We start from the raw sequence: 19,254 nt of genomic DNA on the forward strand, positions 1-19,254 counted from the left end.
TCAGATCTGAATTAGGCCCATGGCTGCTGCGATCAGATCTGAAGTAGGCCCATGGCTGCTGCGATCAGATCTGAATTAGGCCCATGGCTGCTGCGATCAGATTTGAATTAGGCCCATGGCTGCTGCGATCAGATCTGAATTAGACCCATGGCTGCTGCGATCAGATTTAAATTAGACCCATGGTCTCTTCCCTTTCTTTACATATAAATAGGTGCCTGTTGTAACAATGAACAGGGAAATAAGCTTTTTCTTATTATGAAAATTAAGTGTTAAGTCTTGGTTGCTTCACGTTATGACAATAAAAATATATAACCTGCAACAAAAGCAAGCAGCAAGAAAAGTGCTACACTGTATCTAATCAAATACCTAATAACTACTAAAGTGCCAGTAAAAATGAAAAACATCTATCTATCTATCTATCTATCTATCTATCTATCTATCTATCTATCTATCTTCTCCACAGTTCCTTTATATTAAGACCTTTTTTAAGCCCTTCTTTACTATTAACATTTTATATACTTTAATATCTTCTGTGTTATATTGTGCTTCTACCTGTACAGCTGCAACATTTTGTTTCTTGGATTTTGTACTGTAAGCATATGTACCCTGGGTCGTAAAATAAAAATGCTGATATGGTATTTCCTAATCTACTGTTAAAGAACATTTGAATACTGACTCTGTAGTCTGTGAGTCTGTGAGTCTGATCTTCATGATAAGAATGTGAGGAGAGATGGTATGACGTGTGTGTGTGTGTGTGTGTGTGTGTGTGTGTTACTGTCTGTCTATCTATCATACATAGTGTAACACCCACAGTGGGATGGATCCATCTGGATAATATTTGCTCTCCTTATATCTGACATTCCAGTCGGTTACTGACAAAGTGCTAAGCAACCTTCAGCCAGGACTTCTCCTTGAATATGGCTCGCCGTGCCCCTGGACTCTTGCGGACACTTCTGAAAAGTCATCATGGTCACAGGAGCTTTAGGAATCATGCTGCGATCCAGGCACAGCCTAATTACTATGTGAGGGGCTTCACATCCTCTGCCAGATGCCAAGATGCCAATTCCAACACTGGGTAAATAAAACAACAAAAAACATAAATGGGAATTGTGCTGGGAAGAAATGCAATAGCAATAGTAAAACGGAAAATACATTGTGGAAAATCCATTCAGAGAGTTGGTATGGGGTTTAATTCACTAGTATCTAACCTTTCCAGTGCTACTTATACTTTTAGAAATGTTAGCTGATTTCTCTTTCTAAATGTGATTATGCTGTATAAAATGATGTGACTAGGTATCTCCATTGGCTCTCACAATTATGGCTTGATTCACAGTTGCACACAAGTCCACTCTGTGGATGGTACCACTATTTTTGCATACACAACTTAGAACAACTTGATTTTATACAGAGTCATACAGAACTCATCCGCAACTTCACTTGTGGCTTAGTGAATGTAGCTATTCGGCAATGGGGCACTTAAACAAGAGATAAGTGTGCCGTAGGTATAGAGATGGAATTGTGGGCTTTTCAGAGATTAGCATACTCAGAGATCCAGCTGATTTCAGACTGATGTATAGGTGATACTGCTGATGGTGTAGACTGCATTCAGTGTGGGGGGCATACAGAATACCAGTGGTTATTCATATTTGTGTTCAAGCGTGTAATGCAGCTGGGGGATGCTGCCAAATAGTGTGCGACTATGAGTCATTGCTGAGTACACACTTGGCCAATGGCTCAGCCATCCACTAACGATTGGCAAGGTTTATGCACAATGTTTTGGCTTCACACTAACCAACTGTCCGCCAAATATGTCTGACCAGTAGACCCCATCTGAATATGCCCTAAATGGATTCTGTAGCTGATATTTTGTTTGGCTGGTCACGATATATCTGCAAGGTACTGAATATCTGCATCTGTCATGCTGCACGGCCGATGTGATATATATGTATATGATGTAGTTCACTGATATATTGTGTGAACACACTGGCTGATGGTCCAGGCGATATAGCATTTGTCAGCTGTACGAATGATGTATCGGCAAGTGTATACCTAGCCTTAGTGTATTTTTATGCCGGTTGTGTTTTCTGGGGGATCTGGTCTCTAGGTCGACAAGACTTAGGTCAACAATGTCTAGGTCGACCACTATTGGTTGACAGTAAGTTGGTCGACATGGTTTCTATGTCAACAGGGACTCTAGGTCGACATGTATTAGGTCGACATGACAAAAGGTCGACATGAGTTTTTCACATTATTTTTTTCATTTTGTGAACTTTTTCATACTTTATGATCCACATGAACTACAATTGGGAACAGTAACCTGTGCCGAACGCAGCGGTAGCGGAGCGAGACACCTTGCCCGAACCATGCGAGGCGACACAGTGCACTAATTGGTGTTCCCGGTCACTCTACGAAACGACACAAACCCCTCCTCAAGTCGACCTTTTTTCATGTCGACCTAGAGTCCCTGTCGACCTAGAAACCATGTTAACCTACTTACTGTTGACCAATAGTGGTCGACCTAGACACTGGCGACCTAAGTCTAGTCTACCTAACATACCACATCCGTTTTCTGGTGCTCATGGCTTTATATACAGTAGTAAAATTGTAAATTGTAATCTATTGCAGTCTGATGTGACATAGTAACATAGTAACATAGTATCTAAGGTTGAAAAAAGACAATTTGTCCATCGAGTTCAACCTATTTGTGGTCTCCTATGCAGGATTATTTGGTATAAAATTTTGACTGATGCTGATGTCTGCCGTTACGTTTTATCCCTCTTTTTTATAATAACTATAGTGCGTGACTATGCACCATAACCATGGATATCCTTATCCATTAGGAATTTATCTAATCCATTCTGAGTCCGCCACTGAGTCCGCCATTACAACTCCCTCAGGCAGGGAATTCCAAACACGTATCGTCCTTACCGTGAAAAAGCCTTTATGCCGTATTGTGCGGAATCTCCTCTCCTCTAACCTGAGCAAGTGTCCACGAGTTCTCTGTGTTGATCTAACCAAAAACAGGTCCTGCGCAAGATCTGTGTATTGTCCCCTTATAAATTTGTAGATGTTGATCATGTCCCCTCTTAGTCTCCTCTTTTCCAATGTAAACATGCCTAGCCTTGCAAGCCTTTCCTCGTATTCCAGCATCTCCATGCCCTTAATTAGTTTGGTCGCCTGCCTCTGAACCTTTTCTAGCTCCAGGATATCCTTTTTGTAGTATGGTGCCCAGAATTGTACACAGTATTCAAGGTGTGGCCTCACTAGTGATTTATACAACGGGAGTATAACACTTTCATCCCTAGCATCAATTCCCCATTTCTCTTACGTCCTAGAGGATGCTGGGGACTCCGTAAGGACCATGGGGTATAGACGGGCTCCGCAGGAGACATGGGCACTATAAAGAACTTTAGAATGGGTGTGCACTGGCTCCTCCCTCTATGCCCCTCCTCCAGACCTCAGTTAGATCCTGTGCCCAGAGGAGACTGGGTGCATTACAGGGGGAGCTCTCCTGAGTTTCTCTGAAAAAGATTGTTAGGTTTTTTATTTTCAGGGAGCACTGCTGGCAACAGGCTCCCTGCATCGTGGGACTGAGGGGAGAGAAGCAGACCTACTTAAATGATAGGCTCTACTTCTTAGGCTACTGGACACCATTACCTCCAGAGGGTCGGAACGCAGGTCTCACCCTCGCCGTTCGACTCTGAGCCGTGCCGCCGTCCTCCTCACAGAGCCGAAAGATAGAAGCCGGGTGAGTATAAGAAGAAAGAAGACTTCACAGGCGGCAGAAGACTTCAGTTCTTCTCTGAGGTAACGCGCAGCTCCTACACACAACACACACTGCAGGCACTGATGGGTGCAGGGCGCAGTGGGGGGCACCCTGGGCAGCAATAATAAACCTCTAGGACTGGCTAACAGGCATATATAGGCTGCAGAGGCAATATATATTAAAATCCCCCGCCAGTATTGAAAAATTGAGCGGGGCCGAAGCCCGCCACTGAGGGGGCAGAGCTTGATCCCACAGTACTAACCAGTGCCATTTTCTCCACAGCACACTGCAGAGAAGCTGGCTCCCCGGACTCTCCCCTGCTGAACACGGTGACACAGGGCAAAAAAGAGGGGGGGGGGGGGGGGGCACTTGTAAGGCGCAGTGAGTGTATAGATATACATATATTTATGTAAAAGCACTGTTTATCTGGGAATCTTGTTTCCAGTGTCATTTGGCGCTGGGTGTGTGCTGGCATACTCTCTCTCTGTTTCTCCAAAGGGGCTTATTGGGGAACTGTCTCCATATAGATATATCCCTGAGTGTGTGGGGGTGTCGGTACGCGTGTGTCGGCATGTCTGAAGCGGAAGGCTCATCTAAGGAGGAGGTGGAGCAGATGATTGTGGTGTCTCCGTCGGCAACGCCGACACATGATTGGATGGATATGCTGAATGTTTTAAATGCAAATGTGTCTTTATTACATCAGAGGTTGGACAAAGCAGAGTCCAGGGATGGAACAGGGAGTCAATCCATGGCTTTGGCTGTGTCACAGGGGCCTTCAGGGTCTCAGAAACGTCCTCTGTCCCAAGTAGCAGACACTGATACCGACACGGATTCTGATTCCAGTGTCGACTACGATGATGCGAGGTTACACCCAAGGGTGGCAAAAGTATTCATTATATGATTATTGCAATAAAGGATGTTTTACATATCACTGATGACCCCTCTGTCCCTGACAAGAGGGTACACATGTTTAAGGAAAAGAAACCTGAGGTAACCTTTCCCCCATCTCATGAGCTAAACGCGTTATTTGAAAAGGCTTGGTAAACTCCAGACAAGAAACTGCAGATTCCCAAAAGAATGCTTATGGCGTATCCTTTCCCTGCGCAGGACAGATTACGGTGGGAATCCTCACCCAGGGTGGACAAGGCGTTAACGCGCTTGTCCAAAAAGGTGGCGCTGCCATCTCCAGACACGGCCGCCCTCAAGGATCCTGCTGATCGCAGACAGGAAACTACCTTAAAATCAATTTATACACATACGGGGGCCTTGCTCAGACCGGCAATAGCGTCGGCTTGGGTTTGTAGCGCTGTTGCGGCTTGGACGGATACCTTGTCAGCTGACATTGATACCCTGGATAGGGATACCATTTTATTGACCTTAGGTCACATTAAAGACGCAGTCTTATATATGAGAGATGCTCAGAGAGACGATGGTCTGCTAGGTTCGAGAGCCAACGCCATGGCGATTTCTGCTAGGCGAGCCCTGTGGACCCGCCAATGGTCGGGTGATGCCGACTCAAAGAAGCATATAGAAGTTTTGCCTTACAAAGGTGAGGATTTATTTGGGGAAGGTCTCGCAGACCTGGTTTCCACAGCTACCGCGGGCAAATCTACTTTTTTACCTTATGTTTCCCTACAGCAAAAGAAAACGCCGCAATATCAGATGCAGTCCTTTCGGTCGCATAAGTCCAGAAGAGGTCAGGGCTCTTCCTTCCTCGTCAGAGGTAAGGGAAAAGGGAAAAAGCAACCTGCTACGGCTAGTTCCCAGGAGCAGAAGTCCTCCCCGGCTTCTACTAAATCCACCGCATGACGCTGGGGCTCCACTGAGGGGATCGGTCAGAGGTGGATCCTTGGGCAATAGAAATTGTGTCCCAAGGTTACAAACTGGAATTCGAAGACGTGCCTCCTCGCCGGTTTTTCAAATCGGCCTTACCAGCTTCTTCCCCAGAAATGGAGATAGTTTTAACTGCTATTCAAAAACTGTGTCAACAACAAGTGGTTGTCAAGGTTCCAATACTTCAACAGGGGCAGGGGTACTATTCAACCCTGTTTGTGGTCCCGAAACCGGATGGCTCGGTCAGACCCATTTTAAATTTAAAATCCCTAAACCTGTACTTGAAAAAGTTCAAATTCAAGATGGAATCGCTTCGGGCAGTTATCTCCAGCCTGGAAGAGGGGGATTTTATGGTGTCACTAGACATAAAGGATGCATACCTTAATGTCCCCATATATCCCCTTCATCAGGCGTACCTGAGATTCGCTGTACAGGAATGTTATTACCAGTTTCAGACGTTGCCGTTTGGGCTTTCCACGGCCCCGAGGATTTTTACCAAGGTAATGGCGGAAATGATGGTGCTCCTGCGCCGGCAGGGAGTCACATTTATCCTGTACTTGGATGATCTCCTGATAAAAGCGAGATCAAGAGAACAGTTGCTGAAAAGCGTGTCGCTCTCCCTGAGAGTGCTGCAGCAACATGGCTGGATTCTCAATCTGCCGAAGTCACAATTGCTTCCAACGACTCGGCTATCTTTCTTGGGCATGATTCTGAAAAAAGAACAAAAGAGGGTTTTTCTCCCAATGGAAAAAGGCCAGGAACTCCAGAACATGGTCAGAGACCTGTTGAAACCGAAAAGGGTGTCAGTTCATCAATGCACTCGAGTGCTGGGGAAAATGGTGGCGTCCTACGAGGCCATCCCCTTCGGCAGGTTTCATGCGAGGACTTTTCAGTGGGATCTTCTGGACAAATGGTCCGGGTCCCATCTTCACATTCATCAGAAAATCAGCCTGTCCCCAAGGGCCAGGGTGTCTCTCCTGTGGTGGCTGCAGAGTGCTCACCTTCTAGAGGGTCGCAGGTTCGGCATTCAGGACTGGGTTCTGGTGACCACGGACGCGAGCCTCCGAGGATGAGGAGCAGTCACGCAGAGGAAAAAGATTTTTTTTCAGGGACTATGGTCAAGCCAGGAGGCTTGTCTACACATCAACCTACTGGAATTGAGGGCCATATACAATGGCCTGCGTCAAGGGGAGAATCTTCTTCGCGGCCTACCGGTTCTGATTCAGTCAGACAACGTCACAGCCGTGGCTCATGTAAACCGACAAGGCGGAACAAGGAGCAGGGTGGCAATGGCGGAAGCCACCAGAGTTCTTCGCTGGGCGGAAAATCATGTAAGCGCTTTGACAGCAGTCTTCATTCCGGGAGTGGACAACTGGGAAGCAGACTTCCTCAGCAGACACGATCTCCATCCAGGAAAGTGGGGACTTGATCAAGAAGTTTTTGCAGAGATAACAAGTCGTTGGGGACTTCCTCAAATAGACATGATGGCGTGACGCCTCAACAAGAAGCTTCGGAGGTATTGTGCCAGGTCAAGGGACCCTCAGGCAGTAGCGGTGGACGCCCTAGTGACACCGTGGGTGTTTCGGTCGGTCTATGTGTTTCCTCCTCTTCCACTCATATCAAAGATATTGAGAATCATAAAACGAAAAAGAGTGCGGACAATACTCATTGTTCCCGATTGGCCTCGAAGGGCCTGGTATTCAGATCTTCAGGAAATGCTCACAGAATATCCGTGGCCTCTTCCTCTCAGAGAGGACCTGTTGCAACAGGGTCTCTGCATGTTCCAAGACTTACCGCGGTTACGTTTGACGGCATGGCGGTTGAACACCGGATCCTAGCTGGAAAAGGCATTCCGGAAGAAGTCATCCCTACTCTGATAAGGGCTAGGAAAGAGGTGACGGCGAAGCATTATCACCGTATCTGGAGAAAGTATGTATCTTGGTGTGAGGCCAAGAATGCTCCTGCGGAAGATTTCCATCTGGGCCGTTTTCTCCACTTTCTGCAGACAGGAGTGGATATGGGCCTGAAATTAGGCTCCATTAAGGTACAGATTTCGGCCCTATCAATTTTCTTTCAGAAAGAATTGGCTTCTCTCCCGGAAGTCCAGACTTTTGTAAAGGGAGTGCTGCACATACAGCCTCCTTTTGTGCCCCCAGTGGCACCATGGGACCTTAACGTGGTGTTACAGTTCTTTAAATCTCACTGGTTTGAACTTCTTCAAATGGTGGAATTAAAATTTCTCACTTGGAAGGTGGTCATGTTGTTGGCCTTGGCATCTGCAAGGCGGGTGTCCGAATTGGCGGCCTTGTCTCACAAGATCCCCTATCTGATTTTCCATGCGGATAGAGCAGAATTGAGGACTCGTCCTCAATTTTTGCCTAAGGTGGTTTCTTCGTTTCATATGAACCAACCTATTGTGGTGCCTGTGGCTACGGGGGACTTGGAGGATTCCAAGTCACTTGACGTAGTCAGGGCATTGAAAATTTATGTAGCCCGGACGGCTCGGGTTAGGAAAACAGAGGCTCTGTTTGTCCTGTATGCAGCCAACAAGGTTTGCGCTCCTGCTTCTAAGCAGACTATTGCTCGCTGGATCTGTAACACAATTCAGCAGGCTCATTCTACGGCTGGATTGCAGTTACCAAATTCGGTTAAGGTCCATTCCACTAGGAAGGTGGGATCTTCCTGGACGGCTGCCCAAGGCGTCTCGGCATTACAGCTTTGCCGAGCGGCGACTTGGTCGGGTTCAAACACTTTTGCCAAATTCTACAAGTTTGATACCCTGGCTGATGAGGACCTCATGTTTGCTCAATCGGTGCTGCAGAGTCATCCGCACTCTCCCGCCCGGTCTGGAGCTTTGGTACAAACCCCATGGTCCTTACGGAGTCCCCAGCATCCTCTAGGACGTAAGAGAAAATAAGATTTTAAACCTACCGGTAAATCTTTTTCTCCTAGTCCGTAGAGGATGCTGGGCGCCCGTCCCAGTGCGGACTATCTTCTGCAAGACTTGTATATAGTTTTTGCTTACATAAGGGTTATGTTACAGTTTTGATCAGTCTCGGGCTGATGCTGTTTTGTTTCATACTGTTAACTGGTTCGTATATTCCATGTTATACGGTGTGGATGGTGTGGGCTGGTATGAATCTTGCCCTTAGATTAACAAAAATCCTTTCCTCGTACTGTCCGTCTCCTCTGGGCACAGTTTCTCTAACTGAGGTCTGGAGGAGGGGCATAGAGGGAGGAGCCAGTGCACACCCATTCTAAAGTTCTTTATAGTGCCCATGTCTCCTACGGAGCCCGTCTATACCCCATGATCCTTACGGAGTCCCCAGCATCCTCTACGGACTAGGAGAAAAAGATTTACCGGTAGGTTTAAAATCTTATTTTTATGCATGCTAATATCTTATTAGCCTTCTTTGCTGCAATCCTACTTTGGGTACTACTGCTTAGGTTGCTATCTATGAGGACACCTAAGTCCTTTTCCAGTACAGAATCCCCTAATTTTACCCCATTTAGTATGTAGGTGTTATTTTTGTTCTTGTTACCACAGTGCATTACCTTGCACTTGTCTGTATTGAAGCGCATTCTCCATTTCGCTGCCCATGCTTCTAATTTAACTAAGTCGTTCTGAAGTGACTCAGCATTCCCCTCCATATTTATAACTTTACACAATTTGGTATCATCTGCAAAAATTGACACCATACTCTTTAGACCTTCTGTTAGGTCGTTAATGAAAATGTTGAACAATAGCGGTCCTAATACTGAGCCTTGTGGCACACCACTTAACACTTCAGTCCAATTTGAAAAAGATCCATTAACCACAACGCGCTGCTCCCTATTAGCTAACCAATTTTTGATCCAAGTGCATATTGTGCTTCCTAGCCCTATTTATTGTAGCTTGTAGATAAGTCTCATGTGTGGTACAGTGTCGAAAGCTTTTGCAAAGTCTAAAAAGATTACATTCACCTCTTTACCCTGATCTAAGTTTGCACTTACTGTTTCATAAAAGCCAAGTAAATTGGTTTGACAGGATCTGTCCTTCACAAATCCATGTTGATTCCTTTTAATGACCTTATTGACTTCAAGGAACTTCTGAATATTATCTCTTAGAATACCTTCCAATACTTTCCCCACTACAGATGTAAGACTTACTGGTCTATAATTACCTGGTTCAGCTTCACTTCCCTTTTTGACTATAGGTACTACTTCCGCTATACGCCAGTCTTTGGGAACCATACCTGATATTACTGAATCCTTAAAGATCAAAAATAGCGGTTTTGCAACTTCAGAGTGAAGCTCCATTAGAACCCTTGGATGAATTCCATCGGGACCCGGTGACTTATTAATCTTTAAATGTTTTAATCGGTCACAGACTACCTCCTCGCTTAAATAAGTACCTATCAGTGGGATATTCTCATTATTGAGATTATGTGTTAGTCCCTGAATTGGGTCCTCTCTAGTAAATACTGTTAAAAAAAACTAATTTAGTGTGTCCGCTATGTCATTATCATTTTTGCTTAAGACTCCCAACTTGTCTTTTAAAGGGCCTATACTGTCCTTCTTTAATCATGATCTACATGATCCGATCCAGCACAAAACTCCAATTTCCCTCCGGGAGACTGGGAGGAATTTACGCCCCTTATCAGCTCATGAGGGGACTCGCTGAGCTCAATGCCCGGATTCCGGCTGTCGGGTCTCCTGACCGCCGGGATTCCGACCGCCGCTATCTCGTACCGAATCCTGCTAAATGTGTTGTTTATGTGTTATGATTTACACTACTTCTACAACCTCACACAAGACCATTTACCAGCATTATAGCATGGTGCAAATCTGCACTAAAACCATTGTAGCCAACCAGCTTTTATCATTTGACTGCAAATTAGATAATGAGAGCTCTGTGCTGTGGTTCAATACCAATTTTACACATACAGTATATGCAAAGTTAGTATATTAGTTTATTAATATTGTAAATTGGCGTGCACTGTGATGTACTGTACGTACTGACAACAAAACCAATAATATTGTTTAATAATGTAAATGCATTTAAAGACAAGGGACCTCATTCAGATACAGTTGTTACTGTGTCCTGATACGCAAAGTACCAATCTTCGGTACTTTGCACATGTGCAGAACCCGGTCTGTGCATGCAAATACGAGTCCTGTGACAAAGGACGCAGGACAGCATTAGACTATCAGTGATTGACAGTCTCATGCCGATTAGGGGTGGTGAGGGGGCATCAACAGCCTCTGTTTCTCCAAACTGAGGCATGTTGCCGCCGTTCAGGGGAAGGGAAGAGGCCAGGATCTCTAACAAGGGACAGAGATATCCTTACCTCTTGGTATGTATTGCAGCGGCTGGCTTGTGCAACCCCATGGATCACGCAGCCTGCTGATGGCGTCGGGGAGACCCGATACTGCGGCCTAGAATGCAGTTGGGATCAGTACTGCATACAGAAGGCGTGACACCTCCTGCTGCATTACCATATTAGTGCTATTGCTACTGCTTCTCCAGCCTATATTGCTAGTAACAGGGTTTTTATATATAAATGTGATGAACAATTAAAAAAGCAGTTTGGACAATCAGGGAGTGGCAATACCACAAAGGACAAGATGAGTTTTAACCCTCGATGTTTACAAGCATGTTCCCACATTTCTCTTTATTACTATGCACTGTAGGAAGTAAACTGGCACTTTATATTTTTGTCTGCATATGAAAGAGCTACATGGGGGTGATGTATCAAACAGTGAAAACAGTGAAGTGGACCAGTGGAGAAGTTGTCCATAGCAACCACTCAGCTCTGAGGTAGCATCTACCAAGTACATTCTATACAATTAGTGATTAGCTGATTAGTTGCTATGGCCAACTTCCACTCCAGTTTTTTCACTTCTTGATATATCAACCACATGATTTGAAAACACGGTAAGGGCCAGCCTACAAGCTATACCACATGCAGCTATGAACATTTCCTTTTGAACATAGGGCCTAATTCAGGTTGGACCGCAGTGTGCGATCCAACCGGAATTTTTGAGAAAAAGATGCGGATGCTTGCGCAGCGCCCGTCCTGCACATGCGCCCGCATTTTCTGTCAATCAGTCAGAGGTAGTCACGGGGTGGGGTCTCGAGCAACGCTCCGTTTCCATGGAGCAGACGGAGCTTTGCTGTGGCGGACCCGGATGAACAGGGGCGTGGTGGCGTTAATGTGGGCGTGTCAGGGTGTGATCACAGTGGCTGCGTGACGTCTGCGTGATCGCACTGCGATCGGGAAGATGGCGGCGGGTCTCCTGCAGGCAGTAGGCTTCCTCTATTTCTGCTAACAAGCACAAAGTGCGATGTGATTGCAATTTCTGCTTGTTGAAGTGGGGGAGGCTCTGGTCAGCATGCTGGGCGGCCCCCAGCATGCACTCCAAAGGATAGCAAATTCTGCTAATTAGCAGAATTTGCTATCCTTACTGAATTAGGCCCATAATCCAGTTATGTAGTATTGCCTCTCAAAAATTGCTCTCATTCATATGGTTTCAGTGAAAGAAATGACAACATGTCCCGCCATTGTAGCAGCTGGTGTATGATGGCAGGAGCTGGGACTTTACACCCTGATGTTAGTTCTGTTCCATCCGTGGCGCCAGTTATCAAGTCAAACTCATTAGTATAGTCTTTTAATAGCCGTCCCTCACTGGGCTTTTAGTGGTCACTCCATTGGCCCAGGCAAGTTTCATTAGTTTGCCTGGTGGGTTTCCCACACCAGTCTTAGATTCTGTTTTGTTATAGTGACTTGTGCCTCGGAGATATATCTCATTGTTGCTAAAACCGCTACCATATATTGAGTATCTGTTAATGACCTTAGTATTACTTTGACTTCATTTTTTTGCTGCCTGTCCATGACCTTGGCACATTTAAATGTATTCTGTTATCTCTAACTCTGAGATTGCCGTGAGACTGTCTCCTACAGTACATGCATATTATCCTCTATCTGTGATAGTGGTATACCTTGTTAATGTATGCATGTACAGCCCAGTACTGTACTGTGGTTCACTGACAACTGGACACTGACCGTTACGTATCAATTTGCCATCTAATCCTCAATAGAAGTTATCATATAGCAATATGGCCAAGTGTTTTATTTGTATTATCTGCCTGCGCAGACATTGAGTTGGGTCAACTAAAACATAATTTAATGCCAGCCTGAGGTCAGGGCCAGATTAAGGTTTATGGAGGCCCCTGGGTAACAAACTTGTGGTGGCCCCCATTTACACCACAAAGGGAGAGGGGGAGGGGAGGTTGAGGTGAGCAGCATGTCTCACCTTCAGCATTCTCAGTCTGTCCGGGCCCACCTGGCTGCCAGCGCTGGCTATAGGTGAAGTCCTTTGTGTTCCTAGAGGATTTTTCGCTTCTTTTTAGATATTATTAATAACACTAAATAAATGATGGTTACATACCCATATTGTGTATATAATTATATCATAGCTAGATAACCTTTCATGTACTGGCAGCAACATGCTCACTTTAATCCTGAAAAACATTCTGTAACATCAAAATCCAACACTAACTTTACCCTGACTATGCTGAAACAATTGTGTTTACATTTAACCAGGCAGAGGATTATTCAGCAATCGATGCTCAGAAGTGCAGATTTGCTGTAACACCATAGCAACCATCAGTTACCGTTGTCTAATGGATCCCATACATCTGAGACTGATTGCTGCAATTTCCCAATCCAGCCAAGGGGAATTGGAGAAATACAAGATGGATTTCTCTGATTTGTAGATTCTGTCCAAAAAATTATCAGAATTGCAAATCAGGGATTTTTAACATGCAGAATTTCCCTGATTCCCTGACGTATCTCTGATCATCGGATTCCCCAATCCACTGAATTTGGTAAATGCAGGGGTTAAAGTGATCCGGAACGGGGCAGAACTGCGTTCCGTCAGTTCCACTTGGAGACGGAACGCAATTCCGCCTCCTCCGGCTCACCTAACCCGATGTGTGGCCGGCGCTGCAGGAAGATGCCGGGCGCCCGCTGAACTTGTGTTACCAGCGGGCGCCCGGCTCTCTCTTCACAGTGGCAGCCGGAGGCAGAAGCACAGTACTGAGCTCCGGCTTCCGGCGCTGTCACTGTGCACTATGGGAGAGACGTCATGACGTCTTTCCCATAGTGCTGAAAAGCGGGCGCCCAGGGGACTGAAGCGGTTGGACACGGAGCGGGACTTGGTGAGTATGGTGTATTTTGTTTTTGTTTTTTCTTTTTTATAGCGGCATCTACGGGGGGCAAACTACTGGGGGGCATTACTACAGAGGGGCACCTTCTGGGGGTAAACTACTGAGGGGCATCTACTGGGGGCTCACTACTGGGGGGCATTACTACTGGGGGGCATCTACTGGGGGCAAACTACTGGATGACATTACTACGGGGGGCATCTACTGGGGGCAAGCTACTGGAGGGCATTATTACTGGGGGCAAGCTACAAGGGGGTAAACTACTGGGGGCAAGCTACTGGGGGCAAACTACAGGAGGGCATTACTACTGGTGGCATAACTCCAGGGGCATTACTACTGGGGGTGTAACTACAGGGTCAATACTACTTGGGGGCATTACTACTGGGGGCTAAACTACTGGGGGCATAACTACAGGGGCTAAACTACTGGGGGAATTACTACTTGGAGGCATTACTACTGGGGGCTAAACTACAAGGGGGCATAACTACAGGGGCTAAACTGCTGGGGGCATAACTACAGGGGCTAAACTACAAGGAGGCAAACTACAGGGGGGCATTACTACTGGGGGCATTACTACTGGGAGGCTAAACTAAAGGGGGGGTAAACTACTGGGGTCATAACTGCAGGGGCATTACTACTGGGGGCATAACTACTGGGGCTAAATGACTGGGGGCATTACTACAGGCAACATTACTACTGGGGGTAATACTACACAGGGGCATTACCATTGAGGGTATTACTACTGGGGGCACTACTAATTAGGGCATTGTAAAGGGGGCACTTCATAAGGGGCATCACTCATGGGTACATAAGGGGCACTACTATTGCGGGCATTGCATAAGTGGCACCACTACTATGGGCTCTATATAAGGGGCATGACCACTGTGGGCACTACCAGTTCAGTAGACTTTGCATGAGGAGCACTACTACTGTGGGCATTGTATAAGGGGCACTACTGCTGTGGGCATTATGTGTATTATGGGGTGCTACTACTGTGGGGATTATTACTAGTGTGTGACCACAGCCCTTTCTTTTTGAGACCACGCCCCTTTTTTTTCTGCGTGCGCAATACCTTTATTAAATGGGTGCCGTGGGGAGGGGGGTGAGTTCCACCACCTCTCTAGGACCACTTTAAGCACTGGGTAAATGTGGTGCAGATGGACGGCCTGCATAGCTTGTGCTTGATAGATCATTTATTGTGCTTGATAGATCATTTATTGCTGTAGTGTTTTTGTGCATATTTATACCTTTAAGTAATGTTACTAAATAAACGCCACTGTTTTTCAAATAAATGTTATTAAATAAATGTCCACACCTCACTAGTTAAGTAAAAATAACTCTTAGGCTGAGTACACACGGTGCAATATTTCTTTCGATTTTGACTATATAGTCAAAATCATAAGAAAATATAGTGCATATCGCACCGTGATTATAGTCCTTGCGATGCCAATGCTCTGTCCTATGGGATCGGCATCGCAAGGAAAAAAAGAATGTGCAGGCAGCCCAACATTGACTATCGTCGGGGCCAAACTCCGGCCACATTGAATAGTCAATATCGGGCTGTACGGCGCATCTCGCCATTTGTCCACAGCCTTAAGCCCTGCACACACTGAGCGATACACTAGACGATATGAACGATAACAATCTTTTAAAAAAAATCTATTGTTCATATCTTCTTGTGTGTATGCCTGAATGATGAACGATGTGCACACCCGCGGGTCGTTGTCGCATTATCTACTGAACATGCAGCTCAACTTTAACTATGCCATTGTGCTGCAAGTTCAGTGAGTGCGGGGGATAATGTCACTGAATGATATCGGATATCGTTTAGTGTGTATACTCTGGCAATCTCCTCTAATTAGCTCTGATTGCTAATTAGTGGAGGTCACCCAGTGTATACACGGCTTAAGTGATTTTTGCTTCACTCAGAGCTGTTATTTTAAAGCAAGACTGTATAATTATTATTATCATCCTTTATATGGCGCCACAAGGGTTCCGCAGCGCCCAATTACAGAGTACATAAACAAATAATCAAAACAGGAAAACAGCAACTTACAGTTGAAGACAATATAGGACAATACAGGGTAAATAAACATAGCTACATCAGCAGATGACACTGGAGTAAGTATCAGGTGGCAGAAGACTGCTGGAGTTGATGCAGTTGAAGGTTATTAAAGTAAGAGAAGGATAAGCACATGAGGGAAGAGGGCCCTACTTGTGAGAGCTTACATTCTAAAGGGGAGGGGTAGACTGACAGGGGTGACACAGACGGGGTACATAGAGAGCGTGGATCATAGGGTTAGGATGAGATTTGGCTGGGTTTGGTGAAGTGGGTCTTGAGAGCCCGTTTTAAGTTTTGTAGAGAGGTGGAGAGTCTGAGGGGGAGAGGTAGAGAATTCCAGAGAATTGGAGCAGCACATGAAAAATCTTGGAGGTAGGAGTGGGAGGAAGTAATCAGTAGGCAGGAGAGTCGGCATGCATTAGCAGAGCGAAGAGGACGGGTGGGAGTGTAAGGGGAGATAAGGTCAGAGATGTAAATGAGAGAGGAGTGGGTGAGGGCTTTGTAAGCGAGTGTGAGAAGCTTGAAATGGATTCTGAAAGGGAAGGGAAGCCAGTGAAGGTCTTGTAGGAGAGGAGAGGTGGACGTAGTGCGTTTGGTGAGGAAAATGAGCCGGGCAGCAGCATTGAGGATAGATTGGAGTGGAGAGATGTATTTGTCAGGAATGCCAGTCAGGAGGAGATTACAGTAGTCCAGTCTGGAGATGACAAGTGAGTGGATAAGGGTCTTAGTAGCATCCTGGGTCAGAAAGGGTCTGATCCTGGAAATATTTTTTAGATGAAAATGGCAGGTTTGTGAGAGGTGCTGAATGTGTGGTTTGAAGGAAAAGGATTAGTCAAGGATTACTCCAAGACAGCGCACTTGGGGGCTAGAGGAGATAGTAGTGCCATCAATAGATAATGAGATTGTGGGAGATGAGGTTATGCGGGAGGGAGGGAAGATGATCAGCTCAGTCTTAGACATGTTAAGTTTAAGAAAGCGCTGGGACATCCAGGAAGAGATAGCAGAGAGACAGTTGGAGATTCGAGTGAGGAGAGCAGGGGAGAGGTCCAGAAAGGAAAGATAGATTTGAGTGTCATCAGCATAGAGATGATATTGGAAATCAAAAGAGCTAATGAGCTTACCTAGTGAGGATGTACAGAGAGAGAAAAGAAGAGGACCAAGGACAGAGCCTTGGAGTACACCTACAGTTAGTGGAAGTGAGGGGGATGGGGAGTCATGAGAGGAGACAGAGAATGAACGGTCAGAGAGGTAGGAAGACAGCCAAGAGAGGGCAGTATCACGTAGACCAATGGAGTGAAGGATTTGCAGTAGGAGAGGGTGGTCCACAGTGTCAAAAGCAGCAGAGAGATCAAGAAGAATAAGTAGAGAGTAGTGGCCCTTAGGTTTAGCATCATGGAGGTCATTGCAGACTTTTGTAAGGACAGTTTCAGTGGAGTGGAGAGGACGGAAGCCAGACTGGAATGTGTCAAGCAGTGAGTGTGAGGAAAGAAAGGAAGTAAAATAAATCTGTGTTGGTAATGCGTCCTGGATGATAGGTCGACAGTCAATAGGTCGACCCCATATGGTCAAGATGCATTAGATCGACAGGTACAAAAGGTCAACAGGTTCAAATGGTTGACATGACAATGGTCGACACACACATGGCTGACACAAGTTTTATTGGTCCACTGTAGCAGTTAAAGAAGAAAACATTGCACATATTACCGGGTGAATCTTCAGTCTGGAGTGAAATATCACACCTTTATGGTTACATGAGAAAATCTACATCATTAATGTTTATCACAACTTTTATCAGCAATTCTAGTAAGCATGAGAGGGATTCAGGGTTATAACAATACGCCAAGGTCACTCTGCAGTAACATTTCATAGATACCAGGAGTTTCAAGGTCGCTTCAAAAATGATAACACTTGTCGGTCATTAACCTTCTGTAATACAAAGTAAAATAAATACTAAAGGTCATCTTTATTTATTTCTTTAAATGTTCAACAAATGTTTTATGTGTTACTTATTTGCAAGCTTAGCACCCTGTATCATTTGTGTATAAATGTGTATTTTGTGGTTATCATACTTTACTATATTTGTAGATGATGACTAAATATTCCCACATTATGTTTTATGTGCATGTGTAAATGGGCATCCATGTAGAAGTAGGATTTGAGCATCGGCACATCAGATGTAGCCACCTTTATCTTGACTGACTGAGGCGTTTGTCCCGATCGAGCATACGCAGCGTAACGGGGCGTAGGGAGGCGCGCCTAGTCACAGAGAGGCGTACCTAATCGCACGGAGGCAGACTGAGCGTGTGGCGTTACCTTTATGTGTAATACCTGCGATCATCCATCAGATGTCGCCTTTTACAATCACCACTGCGCATGCGTGTGGTCTCCCGTAAAATACAATACTGAAATATATAATAAGGACTACTTTACTAAGCGTCTCATTACGCTGCATACAGTAAATACTCACTACGCTGCATTATTTAATACAGTAAATACTCATTATGCTGCATTATTTAATACAGTATATACGGTACAGACGCAAATAGTACAGCATACAGTATATGATCCATCTACAGTACTTTATGAATCTGTGAGTGTCCAAGTCCCGCAGACAAAACAACATAAAACCAGTAGTTTACACTGTCGCAAATGGACGTGTTAGAAGTTCACTATTGCCTCTTGAGATTAGGAATTTTGTACAGTATGTTAGCGTCCTAATCCCATAGCCATTACAGCATAATCAAAACCAATGGATTTATTCATCTGTCTGCGGCGGTGGTGAAGTGTTCCGCTTCCTATACTCAGAGTCCCGAGTTCGATTTCTAAAGTACAAATGCATGTTAGTTTTTTCCAGACACTTTATTATTTTTTTATTCACATAAACCAGGGCAAAGCTGCAGGAGCGGTTCTACTGTTAAGGTTCTATGCACCGTACAGTACACATACAATTCTATAGCAGGGCAGACTCAATTGAAATGGCTACCGCCTGTGACTCCTAGCTCCATGGAGGCACTTGGCTATGGAGCAAGTAACAGCACAGATTTTGCAGGCTACGGGGCAATGCTGAAGGAGCGTCAGAATCCCCTAGCTAAAATAAACTGGGGCGATAGGGATAAGCGAGGTCTATGCACATAACGATACACTGCAAAGTTCCCCATGGTTTTGATTATGCCTTTTCTTTGAACACAGTATTTTCCACTGCCTCGCCCTACCCCCATCCCACTTTCCCCTTCCCCCCCTGGGAGCCTGCACAGTTCATGCAGTAGACAGGGAGGGAGTTCCGATCAGGTTACAAGACAAGATTTATGTGAAACCTGTGTGCACCCTTCCATTGAATGTATAACAAAGAAAAAAATATATAATAAAGTGAATGTCACGGGAACT

General features: G+C 45.4%; 1 protein-coding gene across 1 annotated transcript in view; it reads left to right on the forward strand.

The window, feature by feature from the left end:
• The first annotated feature begins 803 nt into the window (after positions 1 to 803).
• LOC134947615 (adrenodoxin-like) overlaps positions 804 to 19,254 on the forward strand; it is a 213,264-nt gene continuing 194,813 nt past the window's right edge. Inside the window, exon 1 of the mRNA XM_063935614.1 lies at positions 804 to 1,075. Coding sequence (XP_063791684.1) covers positions 918 to 1,075 — 158 coding nt within the window. The 5' untranslated portion in view covers positions 804 to 917. The remainder of the gene's footprint in view (positions 1,076 to 19,254) is intronic.

This window comes from Pseudophryne corroboree, chromosome 8 (assembly GCF_028390025.1).
Source record: "Pseudophryne corroboree isolate aPseCor3 chromosome 8, aPseCor3.hap2, whole genome shotgun sequence".
Lineage (NCBI taxonomy): Eukaryota > Metazoa > Chordata > Amphibia > Anura > Myobatrachidae > Pseudophryne > Pseudophryne corroboree.